The sequence below is a fragment of the Globicephala melas genome, chromosome 3, assembly GCF_963455315.2.
Source record: "Globicephala melas chromosome 3, mGloMel1.2, whole genome shotgun sequence".
NCBI lineage: Eukaryota > Metazoa > Chordata > Mammalia > Artiodactyla > Delphinidae > Globicephala > Globicephala melas.
The window spans coordinates 1,012,153-1,033,924 of NC_083316.1; the positions used below are offsets into that span (position 1 = coordinate 1,012,153).

Sequence of the window (21,772 nt, forward strand, 5' to 3'; positions counted from 1 at the left end):
GGTGGTCGCCAGAGGTGGGGGTGGGGTGGAGGAAATGGGTAAAGGGGGGTCAAAAGAAAAGGTACAAACTTCCAATTAGAAAAGAAAGAAACGCTGGGCCTATAATGGCGACCAAGTTAATAATATTATACTGCATAATTGAAAGTGCTGAAGAGTAGATCTTAGAAGTTCTCAGAAGAAAAAAAATTCTGTAACTATGTGTGGTGACGGGTGTTAACTAGACTTACTGTGGTGATAATTTTGCAATATATACAAATATCGAATCTTGATGTGCACCTGAAACTTATATAATGTTATATGTCAAATATACCTCAATCAAAGAAAGAAACAAATGCTCAAAAAAGGGTTATACTGGGTTCCAGTATCTAGTGGATTCCGTGGCTCATGGTCCGGGGACCCCACAGACCCCCAGGGAGAGAGGGGGATGGAAACGGCCTCGGATGCGGGCAGGTGCCTGAAGCCTCGGGCTGGCTCTACGCAGCGTCTCACCTAAGTCACGTTAAGCCCAGAAAGTGAGAGGGTCCTGGTAGGGAGGGCGAAGGGGAAGGAAGCTGCTCGTGGAGAGCTGGGCCCCCGCCAGGTCCTCTTCTGCAGGACCTGGAGGCTCCGACTCCGGCCCTCACACACACATGGACCCTGACCAGTTGGAGCCCACGGGGTGGGCGGCTCTGCCCCACGGGAGGGCAGGGGACCAGAGGGGCCTGCAGGGGCCGAGGGTCACTTTTCCTTTCCCGCTCTTACGAGGCTCAAATTCTTTTCAGCGAGCAGATTGTTCACAAATGTTTACGGTTTCCTCCTCGATATCAATTACCAGAGTAAGATGTGGACCTAACTCCTTAAAAAAAAAGACACCAAAACAGTAAACCTCTCATTTTGTTCCCACCCCATCCCACTCTCCCATCTAGAACTACAAATAATTGCTGTGTTGGCGTGGGTTGGCCCGGAACTTTTCTTACAATGTTACCTAAATATTTTTACTTGGAAGAAGCATGTGGTTGGATTTACAAGAGTTTAATTTTTACATAAACGAAAACATGCTTTGTACACTGAGGTCCAATTTTCTTTTTATGTTTAATACTTAGAAATGTGTCTGGGCTGGCGTCCGTCACAGCGCAGAGAGGCCTGTCGTTTATCCGAGGGCTGCGTGCCCCACCCTCCTGGGATCGTGGATTTAACCATCCACCCCCTGGAAATGAGCGTTTGACTCGTTTCCGGTCTTTTGCCGTGGCAAACGCTGCTGCTGAGGGCAGCCTTGCAGGCTCCTGTCTGTGCGCGAGTATTTCGCTGAGAGGACGCCCAGAGCGGCTCAGGAAGAACACGTACTCTACATGTAAGAGTCTGGAGGCACAGCTACCCACAGTTCATGGAAATTTCTGTTCGCAGGCAGTGTTCCACCCGGATAACATCCTTTTTAACTTCTGCGAATCTGACGGGCAACGCGCACTTCACTTTTATTTTATTCTCATTTTCCGATTACTAGTGAGATCAAACGTATCTCCACGCATGTGCTTGGACACTGCCTGTTCACGTCTTTTGCCCACTTTTGTCAGCCTGTTTGACCTTTCTTCAGGGTTTGCTGTGCCTATTTTGTACCTGAGATCTTCACCCTGTTATGTGTGGGCCACCCTCCCACGGGTCCCCTGGTCTGTCTTATTCTGTAGGATGTGGTGACAGTCTCCCCTTGCCCTGGGGAGTTGGCTGAGGCCCCAAGCTGAGGGCAGTGAGAGGAACGTGTCCACACCTTCTGAGGAGGTTATGGACCCTGACCTTGGCCCTGGCTCTGGGCTGTCTGAGTGAGAGGACCCTGGACCCCCCAGGCAGTACTTCTCGGAGGGGAAGCAGGAGGATGGGCAGGGCCGTGGGCCCAGTGTGGAGGGAGCCCCTTGGAGGCGTGGGACCACGTGCCCTGGACTTGGAACCTCGGGTCTGGTGCCGGCTTCATCTGGGGACTGAGGGTCGGGCGTCGGGCTGTCCTCTCCATGACAGGAGGGAGGCGAGGCCCGAGCCAGCCTGGGGGAATCTGATGCTCCTTCCATCAGAGCGCAGGGCTGATGCACGTCTTAATGATGAAGCCATCAATTCCCAGATATTACGGAGCAGACAGAGCCTGTGAGGGGTGTCGGGGAAGTTGCATAGGAAAAAAACACAGCTGTTCCCAGCGCACCACAGAGCATCTGGGGCTGGCGTCCTCCTGGCCCAGGTGTGGAGTTTACCTGCTCAGTAAGCCTGTCCTGCATCTTCCTTTCTGACCCCTGGAGTCCATGTCTCGCTCAAGAGCAGGTGTTCGCGCCCCAATGTTATGCAAATACTTTTCGGTAATTCTTCTCATAATTTATATGGTGATTTTTGCTTATTTTTTGGACACGTATGAAATTTACCGCAGCCTTTGCTGCGTGGTGGTAACTCTGACTCCCCCCGACACCGTCTGCCGCATGCTTTATGCCTCCTGCACCGACTTGAAATGCTGCGCTCACCCCGCTGCACGCGATCATTTACGTAGAGATTCCTTCTGGTCTCTGTCTGTTTCCTCACACTGTTTAATGATCCCCCTTTACAATGTGCTTTCATACTTGGTAGAGAAACCCCGTCCAGTTTCAGGTATAAAGAGGTTGCCTGACTGTCTGCTTACATTTCATCTTCCAAACGAATGCTGAAGCCACTTGCCAAGCTCCACAAACGCTTTCCCACCAGAGGGATCAGTAGTTAAGTGCCTTAGTTTGGGTCCCCCTCAAAGTGGAGCCTGAGTCAGGGAAGGGGGTGCAGAGCTTATCTGAGATGTGATTCCGTCAAGCAGAAGTGAGGGAAAGGGGGTGAGAGAGGGGTCGGAAAATCCCCCAGAGGTGGGTTATTGCGCTTGTCAAAACGTGGAATTACCTGATTTTTCAATTCTAGACATCCTGGTGGAGAGGCTGGGCTATCTCACCTGATGATGAATGGTGTGGGGCGTCCATCCCGTGCTCACATCTATCATCACTGGGGAGGTTCAGTTTTAAGAACCGGGTTGCCTAGGGCTCACCTCCACAGGGGCCCTGGAGAAAACCAGGTAGGATGCACCACAAGCTTTCCACCGAAGGACAGGGAACGGGGTGTCCACCCACTGCTTCCCTTCACACGGGTTGAGGTTTGCGGCATTAACTCTCATGCTCTGGCCTCCTGCAGCTTTGGACCAAACCCCAAGGAGGGAGAGGGACTGTGTGGACTCCACGGTCCAGCGCTGGGGTAGACTGTCCGGCACGGGTGTGCCCGTCAGGGGACGTCAGGGGGCACAGCGTGCCGCGGGAGGGGTGCTGGGTCTGCTCCAGGGTAATGTCTCTAGATTGTCCCCTGCTGCTGTGCCCATGGGGCCGCCAGCCCTGTGCTCCAGAGCGATCCTGCTTCCAAGAGCCCCACATGTGCACCCAGCCCACTGTTCCCACCCAGGAGTCCCCAGACACTTCCTTCCCAGCAGAGTTGTTTTTAAATTTTTTTAATTTTGTTTTTTAATTTTAATTTTTAAAAATTAAAAAAAATTTTTTTAAATTTTGAAAATTTTAATTGTGTTTTAATTGTTTTTTAATTTTTTAAAATTGTTTTTAAACTTTTTTAAATTTTGAAAATTTATTTTATTGAAGTATAGTTGATTTACAATGTTGTGTTAATTTCTACTGTACAGCAAAGAGATTCAGATACATATATATATTCTTTTCCACTATGGTTTATCACAGGATATTGAGTATAGTTCCCTGTGCTATACAGTAGGACCTTGTTGTTTATCCATCCTAAATGTAATAGTTTGCATCTGCGAATCCCGAACTCCCAGTTCTTCCCTCCCCCACCCCCTCTCCTCCTTGGCAACCACAAATCAGTTCTTTATGTCTGTCTGTTTCTGTTTCATAGATAAGTTCATTTTAGATTCCACATATAAGTGATGTCATATGATATTTGTTTTTCTCTGGCTGACTTATTTCACTTAGTATGATAATCTCTAGTTGCATCCATGTTGCTGAAAATGGCATTATTTCGTTCTTTTTTATGGCTGAGTAGTATTCCATTGTATATATGTACCACATCTTCTTTATCCATTCCTCTGTTGATGGACATTTAGGTTGCTTCCATGTCTTGGCTATTGTGAATAGTGCTACAATGAACACTGGGGTGCATGTATCTTTTTCAATTATAGTTTTCTCCAGATATCTGCCCAGCAGTGGGATTGCTGGATCATACGGTAGCTCTATTTTTAGTTTTTCGAGGAACCTCCTTACTGTTCTCTGTAGTGGCTGCACCCGTTTACATTCCACCAACAGTGAAGGAGTGTTCCCTTTCTCCACACCCTCTCCAGCATTTGCTATGTGCAGACTTTTTGATGGTGGCCACTCTGACCGGTGTGAGGTGGTACCTCACTGTGGTTTTGATCAGCATCTGATAATTAGTGAGGCTGAGCATCTTCTCATGCGCCTCTTGGCCGTCTGTATGTCTTCTTTGCAGAGATGTCGAATTAGGTCTTCCTGGCAGAGTTTTTAACCTTAGACATCTGACTCCAACACGCGGACTTGGATCTGGGGCTTTGGGCGCAGGACGGAGAGATATAAGCCTTGTATTTTTCTCAATCCATTTTTTTAAAAGATATAATTTGCATAAAATAAAATTGACTGGTTTGATGAGTTTCAACAAGTGTACGCTGTGACCACAATTAAGATTTCTGATATTGATACTTGGTGTCTTCTCCCTTTTTTCTTTCTTTTTTTTTTTTTTGCGGTACGCGGGCCTCTCTGTTGTGGCCTCTCCCGTTGCGGAGCACAGGCTCCGGACGCGCAGGCTCAGCGGCCATAGCTCGTCGGCCCAGCCGCTCCGCGGCACGTGGGATCTTCCCGGACCGGGGCACGAACCCGTGTCCCCTGCATCGGCAGGCGGACTCTCAACCACTGCGCCACCAGGGAAGCCCCCTCCCTTTTTTTTCTTGATCAGACCAGCCAGAGGTTTTTCTTACGGCCCATTTCAAAGAACCAGCCTTTCGGTTCATTTTCCCCATTGCTATTCCGTTTTTTTTTATCCCTTTGATTTCTGTTTTTTAGTATTTCTTTCCTTCTACTTACTTTAGGTTTCATTTGCTCTTTTTTAGTTCCTTCAGGTAGAAAATTAGACCATTGTTTTGAGTCCTTTTCTTTTCTAATGTAAGCATGAAATGCTATACATTTCTCTGTAAGTAACTGCTTTCCACACATGTCAATGTGCTGTGTGTTCATGCCTGTCCAGTTCTACTTACCTTTCTAATCCTCCTTTGACCCGTGGGTTATTTAGAATTGTGCTGTTTAGTTTGTTTCCACGTATTTGTGTGATTTTCCAGATATCTTTGTGATTAAATCCTAGTTTAGTATCGTGATCAGGACATATTTTTTATAATTTCAATCTTCTGAAATTCACTGAGACGTTCATGTTTTGAAATTCATTGCCCCAGAATATGGTCAATTTTGGTACATATTCTGCCTGAACCTAAAAAGAAACCCCAAAAAACAAACCTATTCTGCTGATATTCAGGGGGAGTGTTTTATAAATCTCAATTAGATTAAGTTGATTCATAGTATTGTTCAAATCTGCATGCTTATTATTATTTAATCTACGTGTTCTATCAATTATTGAGAAAGGAGTATTGATGTCTCCGACCATAATTTTGGATGTGCCGATCCTTCCTTGCAGTTCTATAAATGTTTGCTTTATGTATTTTGAAGCTCTGTTATTATATGCATAGACACTTAGGATTGCTATCTGTTCTTGATTAACTAACCCCTCTGTCATTATACTTGGTAATAGCTGGAGATCAAAAGTCTATTTTGACAAAGATTAGTGAAACCACTCCAGCTTTCTTTTGATATTGTTCGCATGATGTATCTTCTTCCATCCCTTAGCCTGTCTGTGACATATTTAAACTGGATTTCTTGGACACAGCATACACTTGAGTCTTGCTTTTTTAATACAATCTGACAGTCTCTTCTGTTTGATTGGGGTTCTTGGACCATTTAGTGTGATTATTGATAGTTGAGTTTAAATTTACAACCTTATTTTTTATTCTTTATTTATCATATCAGTACATTGCTCCGTTTCCTCTTTGAGTTTTCTTATTTTAAATTAATTGGATATTTTAATATTTTGTATTTTCTCCATTATTGACTTACTACATATGTCTTTTTGTTTTATTTTCTTAGTGGTTGGTCTAGTGTTTACAGTATAAAACTGTGACATCACAGTTTGCCTTTAAACACGACTTACCAGGTCAGGATTGGAGTGAGACCCTTAGGAGAGCAGGTTCTCATCCTTTGTGCTGTTGTGGTCACACGTGTCAGAACTACATGCGTCAAAAACACCACGAGATGTTGCTACTACTTTTCTTTAAACAGTTATCTTTCAAAGGACGTTTAAATGAAGGGAAATATCTTTTATGTTTATCTAAACAGTTACTACTTCTGGCTGTCTTCATCTCTTTATGTAGATCTACGTTTCCATCTGAATTCTCGTAGCTTTGGTTTATCAGAACAAGTCTTGTCTCCCACCTTCCTTTTCAAAAGATATTTTCAGTGGATATAGATTTCTAGATTGGCAGTTCTCCCCAGAACTTTGGAGAGGTTTTATTGTCTTCTGGCCTGCATGGTCTCTGATGAGAAGTCAGGTGTTACAGTATTCTTATTTTTTTTCTCTTTATGAGGAATGAGTCTTTTTTTCTTTTTCTCTGAAGTTGAGGTTTTCTCTTTATCTGATTTTTAGCAATTTGATAAAGATGTACTATTATGTAGTTTTCTTTATGTTTCTCCTGATTGGAGTTTGTTAAACTTCTTGGATTTGTGGGTTTATTGGTTTTACCAAATACAGAAACATTCTGGTCATTTTTTCTTCAACTATTTTTTTCCTGCCTCAACCCTCCTGGGACTGCAGTTCCACTTAGGCTAGAATGCTGGCTATTCTCCCACAGCTCACTGAGTTCCATTGTTTGCTTTTGTTTCTTGATGTTGTTGTCTTTATTTATTTGAGTTCCATTTGCTCCAGAAATTCCATTTGGGTATTTTTTTTTTTTTTGCAAGTGTTATTGAGGTGCAGTTTACCTCAAGTAAAACTCTCACTTTTAGTGTATAGTTCTATGAGTTTTATAGGCAGGTACAGTCATGAAACCACCGCCATAATCAAATTGTAGAATATTCCATCACCCAAAAGCATTCCTTCATGTCCCTTTGTAGTCAATCCCTTGTCCCCATCCCCAGCTCCTGCCAACAGAGCAATTGTCTGTCCCTGTAATTTTGGCTTTTCCATGATGCCATACCCTTGGAGTCATAAAATATGCAGCTTTTTGAGTCCAGGCTTCCATCAGTCAGAATAATGGATTTGAGTTCATCCATGTTTTCATTTCTACCAGTAGTTCTTTCTTTTTGCTGCTGAGTAAGGACGTACACAGCCGGTTCATCCATTTGCCACCTGCAGGACATGTGGGCTGTTTCCAGTTTGTTGTGGGTTTTTTTTTCTTTTTTCATTTATATGTAAAACCACTATAAACATTCACATAAAGGTTTTACTGTGAACAAAAGTTGCCATTGTTCTTGGACAAATACCCAGAAATGAGATTGCTGAATAACTGAATAGTTAACTTCATGAGAAAGGGCCAAACTGTTTCCAACATGGCTGTACTAATTTTTACTGAGTTACAGTTGCTACAATGCTCACCATTAATTGATTTTGCTATTTGTTAACCGTTCTAATAGGCAGGGGTGCGGTCTCATTGTGGTTTTCATTTGCTTTTCACTCGAATCTAGTGCTGAGCATCTTTTTTTATGTGCTTCCTTTTCATTAGTACATTTTCTTTTGTGAAACATCTCTTCAAGTCTTTTGCCCATTTTTAATTGGGTTGTTCTCTTAGTATTGAGTTTCAGATTTCTTTATATATTATAGATCCATTCCTTGATCAGAAATGTGTTTTGCAGACATTTCCTCCTAGTTTTTGCCCTGTCTTTTCATTTACTTAACAGCGTCTTCTGAAGAGCAGGAGATAGTAACCTTGACGAGAACTAATCTAACAGTGTTTTCTCTCATGGCTCACGCATTTGGTGTAATGTCTTTGCATAACCCCAATTCACATGTATCTCCTCCCATGTCTTTATAGTATTGGGCTTTATATTTAGGCCTATGGTCTCTTTTTAGTTAAGCTTTGTATAAGGTGAAAGGTGTGAAGTTTCTTCTGTGTATCTGGAAATCCAGTCTTCTAGAATCATGTGTAAAAAAGACTATCCCTTCTACACTGAATTGCCTTTAATCCTGTTTCGAAAATCATTTGGGCACATATGTGTGGGTCCATTTCTGAGCACTCTGCTGGGTCCTATTGGGCTATGTGTGTACACGTTCGCAGGTACTACACCGTCTTCACTGCTGCGGTTTTATGTACGGTGAGCCTTGAAATCAGGGAGTGTGCGTCCTCCAGGTCTTCATTTTCAAAATTCTTTTGGCTATTTGCTTGCTTTACCTTTCCGTACAAAATTTTGAAGAACCATGGCCTTTTGTACAAAATCGTATAAAAATCAGGATTACATTGAGTCTGTAGACCAATTTGGATGGAACTGACAGTAATAGAGTCTTCTAATGTCAATATTTTATTTAGATTTTATTTGAATTCTCCAAGTGTTTTACAATTCTAAGTATACAGAATGTGCCTAATCTTGCTATTTAAATACATCATGGTTTTGGTGCTATTATAAATAGTATTTAAATCTCAGATTCTATTCGTTCCTGGCCAGTATGTACAAAGATCTCTCTCACTATATGGATAATACAGAAAACATGAAATGTTTCTGGTAGGTTGTGTCATAGTGAAGTCAAATCCTAGGATACGAAACTTATTTAATGATCTGAACAGGGGATTGGTACTCTTTTCCTGAAAATACAGCCCCAGTAGTAAATATGTTAGGTTTTCCAGGTCATAAGGTCTCTGATATAACTACTCAGCTACTACTTTGGCTGCTGTAGGTTTAACAAAACATAAATGAATGGCATGGCTGTTTTCCAATAAAGCTTTATTTACAAAAATGGGTTGCAGGCTGGATCTGGCCTGTGGATTGTAATTTGCTGCCTTCTGACCTAAACCGACTTTTTTGTTGTGCTGCAATCTCAGGGCTCTAAATGCTGGTCCATCCAGGTATCGGGAAGTAGATGAGCTGCAAGGGGTTTGGTCATGCTCTTATCTTAGATCAAACAGAGGCTGATAAGCCCAGGAGAGAAGGATGATTCAAAAACTCATCAGGCTGTGACCCCGTGACAGGCGACACCAGGACACTGCGCACCACTGGCTCCAGGTCAGTCTGCAGAGTCCACAGCAGCAGCTCATACCCACTGCACACACGTGTGCACACACACACACACACACACACTGCACCCATGCATACACTGCACACAGTTCACACATGCATGCACACTGCACCCATGCACCCATGGACACACGTGCGCGCACACACTTCTCAAGTCTCAGACTAAGGATGACAAACATATTTAATCAATGCCCAAAATACCTTTATATATGTATAAAGAAGTTAAATTTCCCTTGACTTAAAGACTGCTATCACGGCCTTCCCTGCTTATCCTGGAGATGGGAATGTTGAGAACACGTGTCTGAATCCACAGGGAAGCAGCAGTGTGGCTGAACGCAGAGACAGGGCCGAGAGAGAGCCAACGCACAGGGTGGTCTTCTAAAGGACCTGCATTCTGACGTGGGATAAAGCCAGCTTTCCCTCCCTCCGATGTTCGGTCCTCTGCCCGAGCGCAAACACAGGTTGCGCAGGCGCTAAGAAGGACACGTTCCCAGGTGGGCCTCAGGCTTGGCTGGATCCTGAGCCACAAGGAGGTGAGACGCAGGCCGCAGAGGCCACAACACCCGAAGGTCAGCAGAACGGAGGCTACACAATGTTTACTTGTTATTTTCCTTTCGACGAGGCAGCACCGTCTCCCGGGCAGGGATTTCCCAGTCCGAGGGCTACATTTGTCTCTGCTTGTGCTTCGGGTTGGTCTTGCAGTAGACGAACCAACGCCCGCGCCTCTTGACCAGGTAGCAGCCCTTGCACCGCTTCTTGAGGACGCCCTTGGTCTTGAAGCCCAGGGCTGGCTGCTGCAGGCCGAGTACCAGGCGCGCGGAGAGGAGCGCGGCCGCCGGGCTGGGGGCCGCACCGACCTGACGGCAGGCGCGCGGGTGGCACGGCGCGAGAGAGGAGAGCGGGAGGCCACCCAGGTGCAGCAGGGGGCCCACGGCGGAAACCACTTTCCTTAGGAGAGCGGTGGCCATGTCGCGGCTGGATCTAGGGAGAAACAGGAAAAGCTGTCACAGCTGCCGGTGGCTCCTGCCCCCGAGAAAACCTCCTTCCCCACGTCCCTGCCCTCAGGACACAGGCCGCGGGTCCGGGAGTCTGCGCGACCCCCGGGAGGGCACGAGAGCGGCGAGCGGCACCGTGTCTCCGCCCGGCGCCGAGACCCCCACCCGGCCGCCGGGGCCAGACGAGGCCCGCGTCCACGTGACCCCGTGGCGGCCGGGCCGCGGGCTGGAGCAGAGGGCACGAGGTCCAGAACAGTGCCCGGCTAGAAGGGATCACCCGTGCGGCCACTTCCCACCGCAGTGACCTCCGCCCGCGTCCCACCCGGGCAAGCCGAGGCCAGGGGTCCCCAGAACGCGCCCTTCCTGAGCCCGGAACCCCCGCCGCCTCCCCTGCCCCTCGGGACCCCCGGAACACCCCACGACCCCCACCTGGAAAGAGTGAGTCCAGGCCCGCCTGCAGCCCGCCTCGCCAGCCCCTGCGCCTGCGCCCTCGGCCGCGCCTGCGCAGTGGGGCGGAGATGCCGTCGCCCTGAGTGTCCGCCAGGAAGGAAGATGGCAGCAGGGTCACGTGGCGGTCCCCTCGGAGCTGGGCGCAGAGGCGGAGCCACGTGGGTGCGGGAGTAGCGGAGCGCCGGGTTCCTCCCCGGCTGCTTGCCTTTCCCCTCCCCGGTCCCCTGCATACCCAGCCCGCCCCCCACTCCCGGGACCCTGCGCCCTCCTCCCGGGACTCCCCCAGCCCTGTGGGCCACCGGGCGGCTAAGGTTTGGGGAGCGCTCCCGGGGGCGGGGGAGGGATGAAAAATGGGAACAAAAGTCGGTATTTTGAATGAAAAAGAAGTCACAACCAAGTAGACTTTTTAAAAATCTGATAAATATCAATGTCAAAACAAAATCTAGAAAAACCTCATGTTTGTATTAAGTGGACATCCTGGGAGGAATGTGGCGAGGCTCAGGGGAGCGCATGGGAATAAGCCCTGCTTCTAAGTGACTGCAGTTCAATTTCTTTCCTCCAACATACTTTCAAAGGCAGAGAAGAGTTAAAAGACACTGATGGCGAACGCCCACGCACCCACTGCCCGGATTCCACAGTGAAATCGCCACGCATGTCTTTCCAGGCTGTGTCTGCGTGGACACAACTACTTTCCACGCACACGAAGGTGAGCTGCACACGCGGTGCACCTGCGCGCCGCCCTGGCACCGCACGCGCACCCCTGACCCGGCTGCAAGCTGTGGCCCCTGCCCAGGTGAGCTCGGGCCTGCCTCTGAGCATGCGTCCGTGGACACCTTTCCGATCCGGGAGGTATTCTAGGCACTGTCGCCTCTCATCGCCACACCGCCCTGGAGTCCAGGCTGTGGGTGCCCTCAGCTCCTGGGCAGTGGGATGCGCGACTCCACCCCAGCTCTGGGACTGCTCCCTGTGCCCACCGCCCTCGCCCATCGGGGGCTGGCCGTGAGCTGACCATCCCGACGGGTCTCTGCACAGGCCGTTTGGAGGAGGCCATGAGGGGCAGGAGAGAAGCAGGGCCGGGACCGCGAGCCAGCGTCCTGCTCAGGTGTGCTCCAGAGCAGCGGGCCTTTCGGGGCTAACCTGCATGAGGGATGCCATCGGCTGCGCTTTACTGGCAGTTTCATTGGGCTCTGCTGCAGAAACCCCAGAACCACAAAGAAATGCGCTCTGTCCAACATGATGTACTTCCAGTTTCCTCTAAGCAAGGACTCATCTCCAACATTCACAACATTCAACATGTAACTCCCCATGATTATCCGTTACCATCGAAGGTAAGCACTGCATCTTCCGTTTCCATCCTCCCCTGCCCTGCCCCTGGTAAGTGGAGCATCACTAAGTGCTAAGGTTGCGCGGAGCGTCCCCCCTTATCCGGGCTGAGGCCCCGCCCGCCGCTGCACCAGCCGGCCGCACCGCGCGTGCGCGCCTCACCGGGCGAGCTAAATCCGGGCCGAGGGGGTGTGTGGGGGGGGCGGGTCCCTGCGGACGCCGTGCGCATGCGTCGGCGCTCGGCGCGTCGGTGCGCGGGGTCGAAGGTCAGCCTGAAAGATGGCGGCGGCGGTGACCTTCTTCAGGCTGCTGGGCCGGGGGGGCGCGGCGGCGCGGAGCCTGCCCGGGGCCGCCAGGTGCTTCGGGGTGCAGACCTCGCCGGCCGGGGAGAAGGTCACGCACACCGGCCAGGTAACCCCTGCGGCGCGGAGAGCGCCCTCCCCCTCGGGGCGCCCAGGTGGGCGGAGTCCCGGCTCGGCCCCCGTGTCCCCGGGGTCCAGCGCCCCGGTGCCCCGTGTGCCCCAAGCTCAGTGCTCGTGGTCCAGTCGCCCAGCACCCCGGTCCCTCCTCTTCCCGCGGCCCAGCACCCGGGTCCCACGGTCCAGTCCCTCGGGGCCCCGAGCCCCGTACCCGCAGTCCAGCCCCGCAGTGCCCCAGACGCCCCAGACCCAGCGCCTGCGGTCCCGTCCTCGGTCTCCCCCTCCGTCCGGGGCCCCGGGCCCACTACCCGCAGGGGTACCGAGGGGCTGTCTGCAGCCACTGTGGCCTCATCCTCGCAGCGAACTCGGATACAAAACTGTTATCCCGGGGTAGCCCTTGGTTACTGTGGGGAGCACTCCGGTGGAGTCAGAAATGACCAGTTCTGTGCGTCCGATCTCCTCGTGTTTGTGCAATGTTGAATACCACATTGTAGTAACTCGAGGGTCCGCTGTCGAGTTACCGAAATACAAACACGGCGCTAGGCTGTGATCCGCAGCCCAAAGATGAGGGAGTGAGTACCTGTGTCGTTAGAAAAGGCCACGGAGCAGGTTCAGAGAGGAGGGGAGCTCCGGGGCCTCTGAGGTCGAAGGCGGGTGTCCCTCTCCGCTAGGACTGCGCTCCTCTGCTCCTTCCCTACCGTTTGCTACTTCCAGTTCAGACTACTGCCTGATGTCCCGTTAGGAATCCTGCTGAAAAATGCCCCGGGTGCGCAACTACACGTACTCCTGGTGTGTGTGATCGTGAATGGCCGGAACGTTAAGAAAACACTTTTCCTGAAACGTTTATGATTGGTATAAGATACAGCATCGGGCCGTAAAAAATCCCATACGGTCTTTTTCTTTTCAGGTTTATGGCGATAAAGACTACAGGAAAGTTCGATTTGTAGGTCGTCAGAAAGAGGTGAGTGAAAGGTCTAGCGAAAGAGAGGTGAGCTTTCTAAAACTTTTTATAACGAAGAAGAAATAAATACTAATCTGTAAAATTTAAGTAAATTCTCCCCAGATTGTGAGCACTTTAGAATCTCTGGAATTCTCCATTTCTTCTGCATGTTAAACATGTCTAGTTCTGTTTTGGTTTTTTCCCCCTGAGACATGTAACACGGCATCTCGTGAGTATAGTTTTAGCTTACGTGTAAATGGGCGTGACCTTTTCTTTCACTTCTGTGCCTTATACTTGCCAGACTCTCAGCTTAAAGCAGAGTCACATCAATGTTTTAAAATCACTCTTTCAGTCACTTTTTGGAGTATGTTTTCTGTGGTTCACAGCGTATAGATTAGCCTGGTTCTTTCAGGGTCTTTTTTTTTTGTTTTGCGGTACTCGGGCCTCTCACTGTTGTGGCTTCTCCCGTTGCGGAGCACAGGCTCCGGACGCGCAAGCTCAGCGGCCATGGCTCACGGGCCCAGCCGCTCCGCGGCATGTGGGATCTTCCCGGACCGGGGCACGAACCCGTGTCCCCTGCATCGGCAGGTGGACTCTAAACCACTGCGCCACCAGGGAAGCCCTTTCAGGGACTTTTGAAGACAGCACATGGGTGGGTCTTCCCTGAGTGGGTCTGAAACACCAGTGCAACCGCTGGACACTGGAATCCTTTCGCCTCGGTGGCCTGCGTTCTTCCCACTTCCTCTCTCCCGTGCCTGCCACCTCAGAGGGAGTCCTCACCGCCCTGGCTCAGGCCTCCCTCCACCCCTCCCCAGCAGTCACCTGGCGTCACTTCTCCCCTTCAGGCAGCCTGTTGATTCTTCCTGCCACCCTCAGCTGTCCCTAAGTCGCATCTCCCCTCCCTTTGACCTTGGTTACGTTGTCCATCCCCAGGGTCTGGTTTGCTACTTCCCACTTTGAGGGTGTCGTGGGGTGAGGAGTCTGGCCCCCTGGATGGAGCAGTTCCAGCAGGTGCGTCCTGAAGCCCTGGGGTCGACCCTGCCCCCGGCTTTCCATCTCAGCCTGTCACACTCCTCTCTCCTGGGAATTCTACCGTGGCTTCTGGTTTCTGATTGCCCTCGCTGGGGACAGACATCAGGGAGCAACTTAAACAGCGAACCAGACATTCCAGAGTTCGTGAGGCCAGTAACGTGTGAATGGAGGGGGCAGTGCTGGTGATGTCGCCTCGCTCAGACCGTCAGCTCACCACAGTCCTGAGCCGGCTGCAACCCTTGACCTCCCCGCTCGGGATGTCTGGGGCCTTTTCCTGTCCGAGATCGTGAGCGTCCGGGGGCCCACGCTCATGTAAGGTGCGCAGCAGGTCTCTCCGGCTTTCATTCTTGCGACAAAAGTTTGGCGTTCAGTAGTATTTGAAATTTTTTCGGTTTCCAAGAGACTGTTGTTTTAAAAGCCCTTTAGGCATGCTGCAAAGTTGCACAGAGAGTAGGAGCTCCTACATCCCTCCCCCCTCCACAGCGTCCCTGTGATTCTCCTCTTGCCTCAGTGCGCTCGCTGCCTTTGTGAGAAGCGACAGGGTTGCACACTTGCTGAGTGCTGATATGTTGTGTTAACTCAAGTCCTCAAGTGGTTTAGGTTTATGTGGTAGGCTCACGCTTGGGGTCGCATGTTCTGTGGGTTTGGACAGGTGCATGGCGTCTCGTATCCACCGATCTTACTGTCTCTACGGTTTCATTTGGGTGAATTTTAAGAAGTAAGCTGAACGTGCTCTTAGTCTGAGGAGCGAGGAGAGCAGGAAGCTGGGCGGTCGATCCGCCTTCGCAGGAAAGGTGGGAAGCGTCCGCGTGTGGCTGCAGCGAGCCTGCCCTGGAACCCACGGCCCTTGGCCTAGGGCCGGCCTTGTGGAGAGGAGATGCTCATGCAGAAGGGGGCCCAGCCGCCGCCCCCGGGGAGGGGCAGCCGTCGGCCTGCAGTGGTCCTGTGTCACTGGAGGGGCTAAGGGCCCAGCCGACCTCCTGTTCCTCTGCGGCGATGGAAGTATTTTTGTTACTTCGCGGTTACACACGTGGAATTAAAAGCCGACGTTTCTTGCCCGTGAGTGACGGGCGCCCGCGGCATCCTCAGGCGGAGGTGGTGCTGGGCCCGGAAGTTGGTTAGCATGGCTGTTGTGCCGTGTTTGTCGGTCGGGTGGACCCTGTGGGGCTCCGTTTTCGGGGCGCGGGGCCCCCGGGCGTGGACAGCAGTGGGGACAACACAGCCACGTGTGTTCCGAGGGGGCTGCACTTCCTCACTCCCTGCTCCCTTTCCGGAAATAGGAATCCCAGGGAAAGCTTTGGGACGGCATCATCTCTAGCCGACACAGCTTTCCAAAAGCAGGAGTGTCACCCCCGCTCTGCGGGCTCAGGATGTCAGCATCGCTGGGTGTCTCGGTGGCAGCGGGTGGGCGGGCTCTGCTCCGCGGTCGGTGCTCCTGGGTGCAAGTGGATTGGGCTCAAATTGTACTAAACTAAGGGCCTCTCCCGCCGTTGTTTGTGAAGATCGATCCTTGTTCTCTTCTCTTCACTGCAGCCTCGGGCCCCTCTGGGTGCACGTGGGGTTCTGGGTGCCAGAGCGGGGAGCCACGTGGCCTTGGTCCTCCGGGCCTGACGGAGCACAGCGCTTCTCACCATCGTGATGAGCAGATACTGGGGTTACTCACGGAGCCAGAATCACAGTGACCTCGGGCAGCGTTTACACCCCGAGTGTCTCGTCTGCGTGCTTGTCCGCAGAGGAGTCTGGAAGGGGGAGAGCGGGCCCCACCGCTGCCCGTGTTTGTCCTCTGTTACCAGTTCCAACCCCGTGGACGCTTTGGCCCCCAGAGATGGGGACCTTCGAGATGATCTTGCTGTTTTGCACCCTGAGTGTGTCAGCTGGGGTGGAATCCCGCAGCCCCATCAGATCAGGTTGGGGTCTTCGTAGGTCCAGCCGCTGCCCGTAACGTTGGGCTTCTGCCGGGCCATGCGTGGCGGTTCCGGTTCTGGTTCCGGTTCTGGCTGCTGTGGGTGAGCATCTCCAGCTTCCTCAGCTCCGACGACATGCTGTGCCTCCCAGCTGAGTACCTGCCCCGAGAGAAGCTGGCTCCCCGAGGAAGGAGGAGCAATACGTCGCTCTCTCCCTGCGTTTACCAGCCTGAAAGTCATGAGCTGATTCCTTCCAGTGAGGAAGGCAGTGGATTTAGCGCATCCCCGTGGAAGCGCGGGGTCGGGCATCTTGTGTTTCCGTGCTTCGTGGTTATGGTGCCGTCGTCGCTCCAGTGTCCCACGTGGAGCAGCCCTTGTAGTCCGAGGCTGCCTTTCCCTCCGTCGCAACGTGGCTCAGCCTCATCTGTACGTTTCCTGCTCGGGACCCCGAACCAGCTGTTAGTTCAGAGCCCGGTCCCCAGAGGGAAGTGGTCATGGAGACAGCGTGGCTCCTGGCCCCGGGTCGGCTGCTGCTTCTGGTCTTTTCCAGCAGATAGAGTAGAAGAGCATGTGTGTGCCTGTGTGTCCACGTGCAGGTGTGAGAGGGAGGGTGGGGCAGGGCCAGGAGAGAACAGGCGACGCTGCCCGCGGGGCGGGATGTTAACAGGGGAATCCAGGTGGAGACAAAGCAGAATTCTTTGCATTGTAATTCTCGCAGCTTTTCTGTGAGTTTGAAATTCTATCCAAATGGAAAGTAAAGGTGTGTGGACATGTTTGTAACTACTTGTGTATTTTGAGGATCTGCACTGATAATATTTGAATGAAACGGTACAGAACGTGCCTTTGCTGGCAGTGTGTGCGTGTATGTGGGGGGCGGTCTACGTTGATTTAAATTCCGTGAGAGCGTCCAGTGTTTGTGCTTGTCTGTACGAGCTTCTCCTGTCTGTCTTTTTCCAGGTGAATGAGAACTTTGCCATCGACCTGATAGCAGAGCAGCCTGTGAGCGAAGTTGGGAGTCGAGTGATATCGTGTGACGGCGCGGGGGGGGCCCTGGGCCACCCCAAAGTGTACATAAACCTGGTAACGTGCCATCCGTCCCCGGACCCCCGTCCTCCTGTCCTGTCCTCACCCCGCTGGCCTCACCCTCTCCCACTCGGCCTTGCCCACAGACCATACGACAGGGGCTGGACGCAGGGCGTGTCCAGGGCAGCTTTGACTGTGCCGTGTGTGCAGCGCCCTTAGTGTCACCAGCACTGCTTTCCCTCAGGCTTGTAGGCATCTGTCTTTCCCAGGGAACCCTCGTGTCGGTGCCTGTGTGATCGTTTACTTTGTTGATAACTACACGCACAGAGCCTTTGAGAAGGAGAACAGTACACTGGCTGTTAGAGCAGAGAACGATGCCTGGGGATAAAGCTCAGGTGCACGTGGTGTAGCGACAGGGCAGGACCCACCGCCGCCCCTGCTGCTGTGTCCGGGCTGGACCCCACCCCTGAGGGGTGGGCCTCTGCTCCGCGCCCCACCCTCCAGCCCTTCCAGGCCCCTTCCAGGCTCGGGGACCGAGCCGTGTGTTCCAGGGCAGGGAGCCTGCATCCCAGCGAGTCTGGGTGGAGCAGGCTGGACCCAGGGCCTCCGGCACAGCCACGTCCTGCGTCAGCAGTGACCCCGGAGCTCCGTGGGCGCCCCTGGTTGGCTGTGTATTTCCAGTGTCTGCTTTTAGCGTCTGAGGTCTACCTGTCTCTAGATTGACGTAGAGTACGGAAATAGGAGCTCTTTCCCTTTGAATTTTCCAGGACAAAGAAACGAAGACGGGGACGTGTGGCTACTGTGGCCTGCAGTTCCGGCAGTCCTGCCACTAGGGCCGCGTGGGCAGCTCGGTGGCACGGACTCTGTCTCTAGTGCCGAATAAAGGGTGTTGTTCTCTAGGATGCCGCGCACAGCTGTTTCTGTCACACAGGTTCACTTAGGACTGCGGCTTAAGGTGGCGTCCCCTCCCGGGCCCCTGCCACATGCTCCTTCCACCCGCGGGACCACAGCGGGGGCTGGAAGAATCCGGGGGCTGGGGACGGGGGGGACGTGGCTGCTCGGGGGCTCAGGCTCCGGCCCAGCTCCAGCCCCGTCACTCATCTGCTGTCACTCTTTCTGTCCATCTGATCCTCAGGCTCCGTCTCGTGTCTTAAATCCCAAGAAGTTAAGTACCTATTTGAAGGTGTTAACAGTCACATATGGTCCAAATCAAGTACAATTTGTGTATTTAAAACAGTAGTGATTACAATGTATTGTAACAAAAATAAAAATGAATATTATGCGGGAAGAGAATGGAGGCTTGGTGGGGTGATGGGAATTCCAGGAGGAAAAAGCGATGCATGGGGGGCGCGGGGAAGCGACACCTACACCAGAGAAGATTCCTGAGCTGAGGGAGAACCCACAGATAACAGGGCACACCAGGTGCTCAGCAAAACTGGTGAGAAGAGACACAACTGGGTGCATTCTGGTTATAAAAACTAAGTTGATGAAACTCTAAACTTTATGGAGGCTAGAGAGGACAAGACCGTTACAGCTTCCGGATGAAAGGAGAGATGATCATAGTGGCAGAGTTACCGGAAGGGCGTCCGGCATCTCACCTTCAACCCTGGAAGCTGGACGTGGTAAGTGGCTCCAACAGTCAGGAATCCTGGGCACGACCAACGTGACATACACTGGCAGAGGAGCACTGGATGTGGAGAACTCAGGGAGCCATGCCTGGGCCCCAGCCAGCCCGCAGCAGGGGAGGCGGGGGCCCCTCGGCCTGAGCCGGCTGACACGGAGCGGGTGCGGCCCCGAGTGCAGGGCATGCTCACCGAGGCTCTCGTGGAGCCGGAGCTGCAGGCCCAAGACCTCAGGTAGTGGACTTGGGGGCTGGCTGTGCAAAGCAGGTCTGCGAGGTGGGGGCAGGGTGGGAGGAGAAGGAGGTCGGGGGTCCTGGGGGTCCCGTGGGTGGAGCGGGTGGGGATGGAAGGAGTCTCCAGGTCTCCGCTGGTTTCTGGAAGTGTCTCACATCTGCTCACGAGGAGCGGGGGCGCAGTACGCCAGAGGCGTGTTGAAGGCTCACACCCACCGGGGGTCTGCGCGCCTCCCAGTGTTCTCCGGCTTGGCGCCCTGTTTAAGGCGCTGCATGAGGCTCTGCTGTTAGTTTCTGCGGCTCGCCTGTTCACTGTTCCGTCTCTAACAAGACATCTGCCTTTGAGTCTGCTCTGCCTGTGCCTTATGGGGCCACAGCTGCTTCATTTGCTTAGTATTTGACGTTAATTTTCTTAGTCCTTTCTTCTTCACCATTAATGTGTCTTTATGTTTTTATTGTATCTCCAAATATTATGTCTCCAATATACTCTCTAATATATAATATATTGGTACTTGGTATATTGTATACCAAATATACTTAGATTTCTTACCCAGTTTAAAGTCCTTCATCTCCTAATTGGACATTTTAGTCCATTTCTACTTAGTGTAACAGCTGACGTCTTTAGATTTAAATCCACCATCTCATTCTGTCCCATTTGTCCCAGCTCTCCCATGCTTCCCTTTCTCCTTTACATGAAAGGATTTATTTTTTCACTCTCTTTTCCTCTAATATGGTACAAGTTGATTTTTCTTCAAATCAAAAAAGTCATTTGAAAACGGGAAAATAATGGCAGATCATAAGATTTAAAAAATTCCTAATAAACCAAAATACAGGTCAGTATGAAAGACACCCAATTTTGAGGGAAAATGGGAAAAGGCATAACAGACACTCTGTAAAAGAAATAACAGAGGGCCAGCGCATGTGCGTGTACAGACAGACCCCGGATATCTGATACAGGGCCAGACCCAGGGGGCTCGGCTGCACGTGCCCAGGGGAGTGAGTTGTGCACCAGAATGGGAAGGTCCTAAGGCAGGGGTCCCCAGCCCCTGGGCCACAGACCGGTACCAGTCCATGGCCGTTTAGGAACCGGGCCGCACAGCAGGAGGTGAGCAGCAGGCAAGTGAAGCTTCCTCTGTACTTAGAGCCGCTCCCCGTTGCTCGCATTACTGCCTGAGCTCCACCTCCTGTGAGGCCGACGGCGTTAGATTCTCGTAGGCGCGAACCCTCCTGTGAACTGCACACGCAAGGGATCTAGCTTGCACGATTCTTATGAGAATCTAATCCTGATGATCTGAGGGGGAGCTGAGGCGGTGATGCTAGAGCTGGGGAGCGGCTGCAAATACAGATTCTCATTAGCAGAGAGGTGTGACTGCACAGAGACCATAATCAACTGCTTGCAGACTCATATCAAAGCCCTATCAGTGAGTGGCAAATGAAAAGTCTCAGGCTCCCACTGATTCTGCATTATGGTGGGCTGTGTAATTATTTCATTGTATGTTACAATGTAGTAATAATAGAAATAAAGTGCACTATAAATGTAGTGTGCTTGGATCATCTCAACCACCACCCCCCGCACACGTCCGTGGACACATTGTCTTCCATGAAACCAGTCCATGGTGCCAAAAAGTTGGGGACCGCGGACCTAAGGTGTCGATGCCAAGTGTGGAAAAGGTACATGCAAGGATGTTCATTTTACACTCGGCAAATTACACAAAAATGTGGGCCTGGTGAGCGAGGGTCTTGTCTTTATATGTAGATAGTATGAAGCCATTAGAAATGATATGGGTCATAGCAGCACTGTTCACAGTAGCCAAGACATGGAAGCAACGTAAGTGTCCATCGACAGGCGAATGGATAAAGAAGTGGTATGTGGATACGGTGGAATACTACTCAGCCCTAAAAAAGAATGGAATAATGCCATTTGCAGCAACATGGGCGGACCTAGAGATTTTCATACTAAGTGAAGTAAGTCAGACAGAGAAGGACAAATATATTACTCATATATGGAATCTAAAATATGACACAAATGAACTTATTTACAAAACACATAGACTCAGATGTAGAAAACAAACTTATGGTTACCAAAGGGAGGGGATAAATTAGGAGTACGGGATTAAAATATACACACTATATAAAGTAGATAAACAACAAGGTATACTACTGTACAGCACAGGGAACTATACCCAATATCCTATGATCAATAATGGAAAAGAATATGAAAAAGAACATGTACGTATATCTGAATCATCTTGCTGTACACCTGAAACTAACACAACATTGTAAACCAACTATGCTTCAATTATAAAAAAGAAAAAAAGGTCCTTTTAGTTCTGTCCCCTACAATACAGCAACATTAGGGAGAGTTCACAGTGGTGTCTGGGGTCATTTCTGCAGTCCTGGGGTAACAGTCTCTTTCCCTCCTCCCATATCTCAGCTTACTGTTTCTGCTTTTGCTAACGCTCTGTGCACTAAGTTTATGAAACAGAATCTGAATGGAGAGAGGAGCAGTCGGCAGGT

General features: G+C 51.0%; 2 protein-coding genes across 3 annotated transcripts; one reads left to right on the forward strand and one right to left on the reverse strand.

The window, feature by feature from the left end:
* Positions 1-8,734: 8,734 nt before the first annotated feature.
* On the reverse strand, positions 8,735-12,177 carry MRPL36 (mitochondrial ribosomal protein L36). 2 transcript variants are annotated; one of them, XM_060295641.2, is made up of 2 exons: positions 11,897-12,177; positions 8,735-10,295 (listed from the first exon to the last, which is right to left on the reverse strand). In XM_060295641.2, the coding sequence occupies exons 1-2, from the start codon at positions 12,064-12,066 to the stop codon at positions 9,977-9,979; spliced, it is 489 nt and encodes a 162-aa protein (XP_060151624.1). In that variant the 5' UTR covers positions 12,067-12,177; the 3' UTR covers positions 8,735-9,976. The 2 variants fall into 2 exon arrangements, with proteins under 2 accessions (XP_060151624.1, XP_030712390.1); XM_030856530.3 differs by lacking the exon at positions 11,897-12,177 and adding an exon at positions 10,739-10,868 and having other exon boundaries at positions 8,740-10,295.
* Positions 12,178-12,325: 148 nt separating this feature from the next.
* Positions 12,326-18,299, forward strand: NDUFS6 (NADH:ubiquinone oxidoreductase subunit S6). The gene is made up of 4 exons (XM_030856531.3): positions 12,326-12,493; positions 13,409-13,462; positions 17,335-17,457; positions 18,168-18,299. Exons 1-4 carry the CDS (start codon positions 12,362-12,364, stop codon positions 18,231-18,233), a joined length of 375 nt encoding a protein of 124 aa, XP_030712391.1. The 5' UTR covers positions 12,326-12,361; the 3' UTR covers positions 18,234-18,299.
* Positions 18,300-21,772: the final 3,473 nt, after the last annotated feature.

Bases quoted from the DNA above. Each gene is read 5' to 3' on its own strand.
- MRPL36 (XM_060295641.2), bottom strand. From the start codon at position 12,066: ATGGGGAGTTACATGTTGAATGTTGTGAATGTTGGAGATGAGTCCTTG. The intron at 10,296-11,896 runs GTTAGCCCCGAA...GTTTCTCCCTAG, and splicing joins CGATGGCATCCCTCATGCAG to ATCCAGCCGCGACATGGCCA.
- NDUFS6 (XM_030856531.3), top strand. From the start codon at position 12,362: ATGGCGGCGGCGGTGACCTTCTTCAGGCTGCTGGGCCGGGGGGGCGCG. The intron at 12,494-13,408 runs GTAACCCCTGCG...TTTTCTTTTCAG, and splicing joins AGGTCACGCACACCGGCCAG to GTTTATGGCGATAAAGACTA. The intron at 17,458-18,167 runs GTAACGTGCCAT...TGAATTTTCCAG, and splicing joins CCAAAGTGTACATAAACCTG to GACAAAGAAACGAAGACGGG.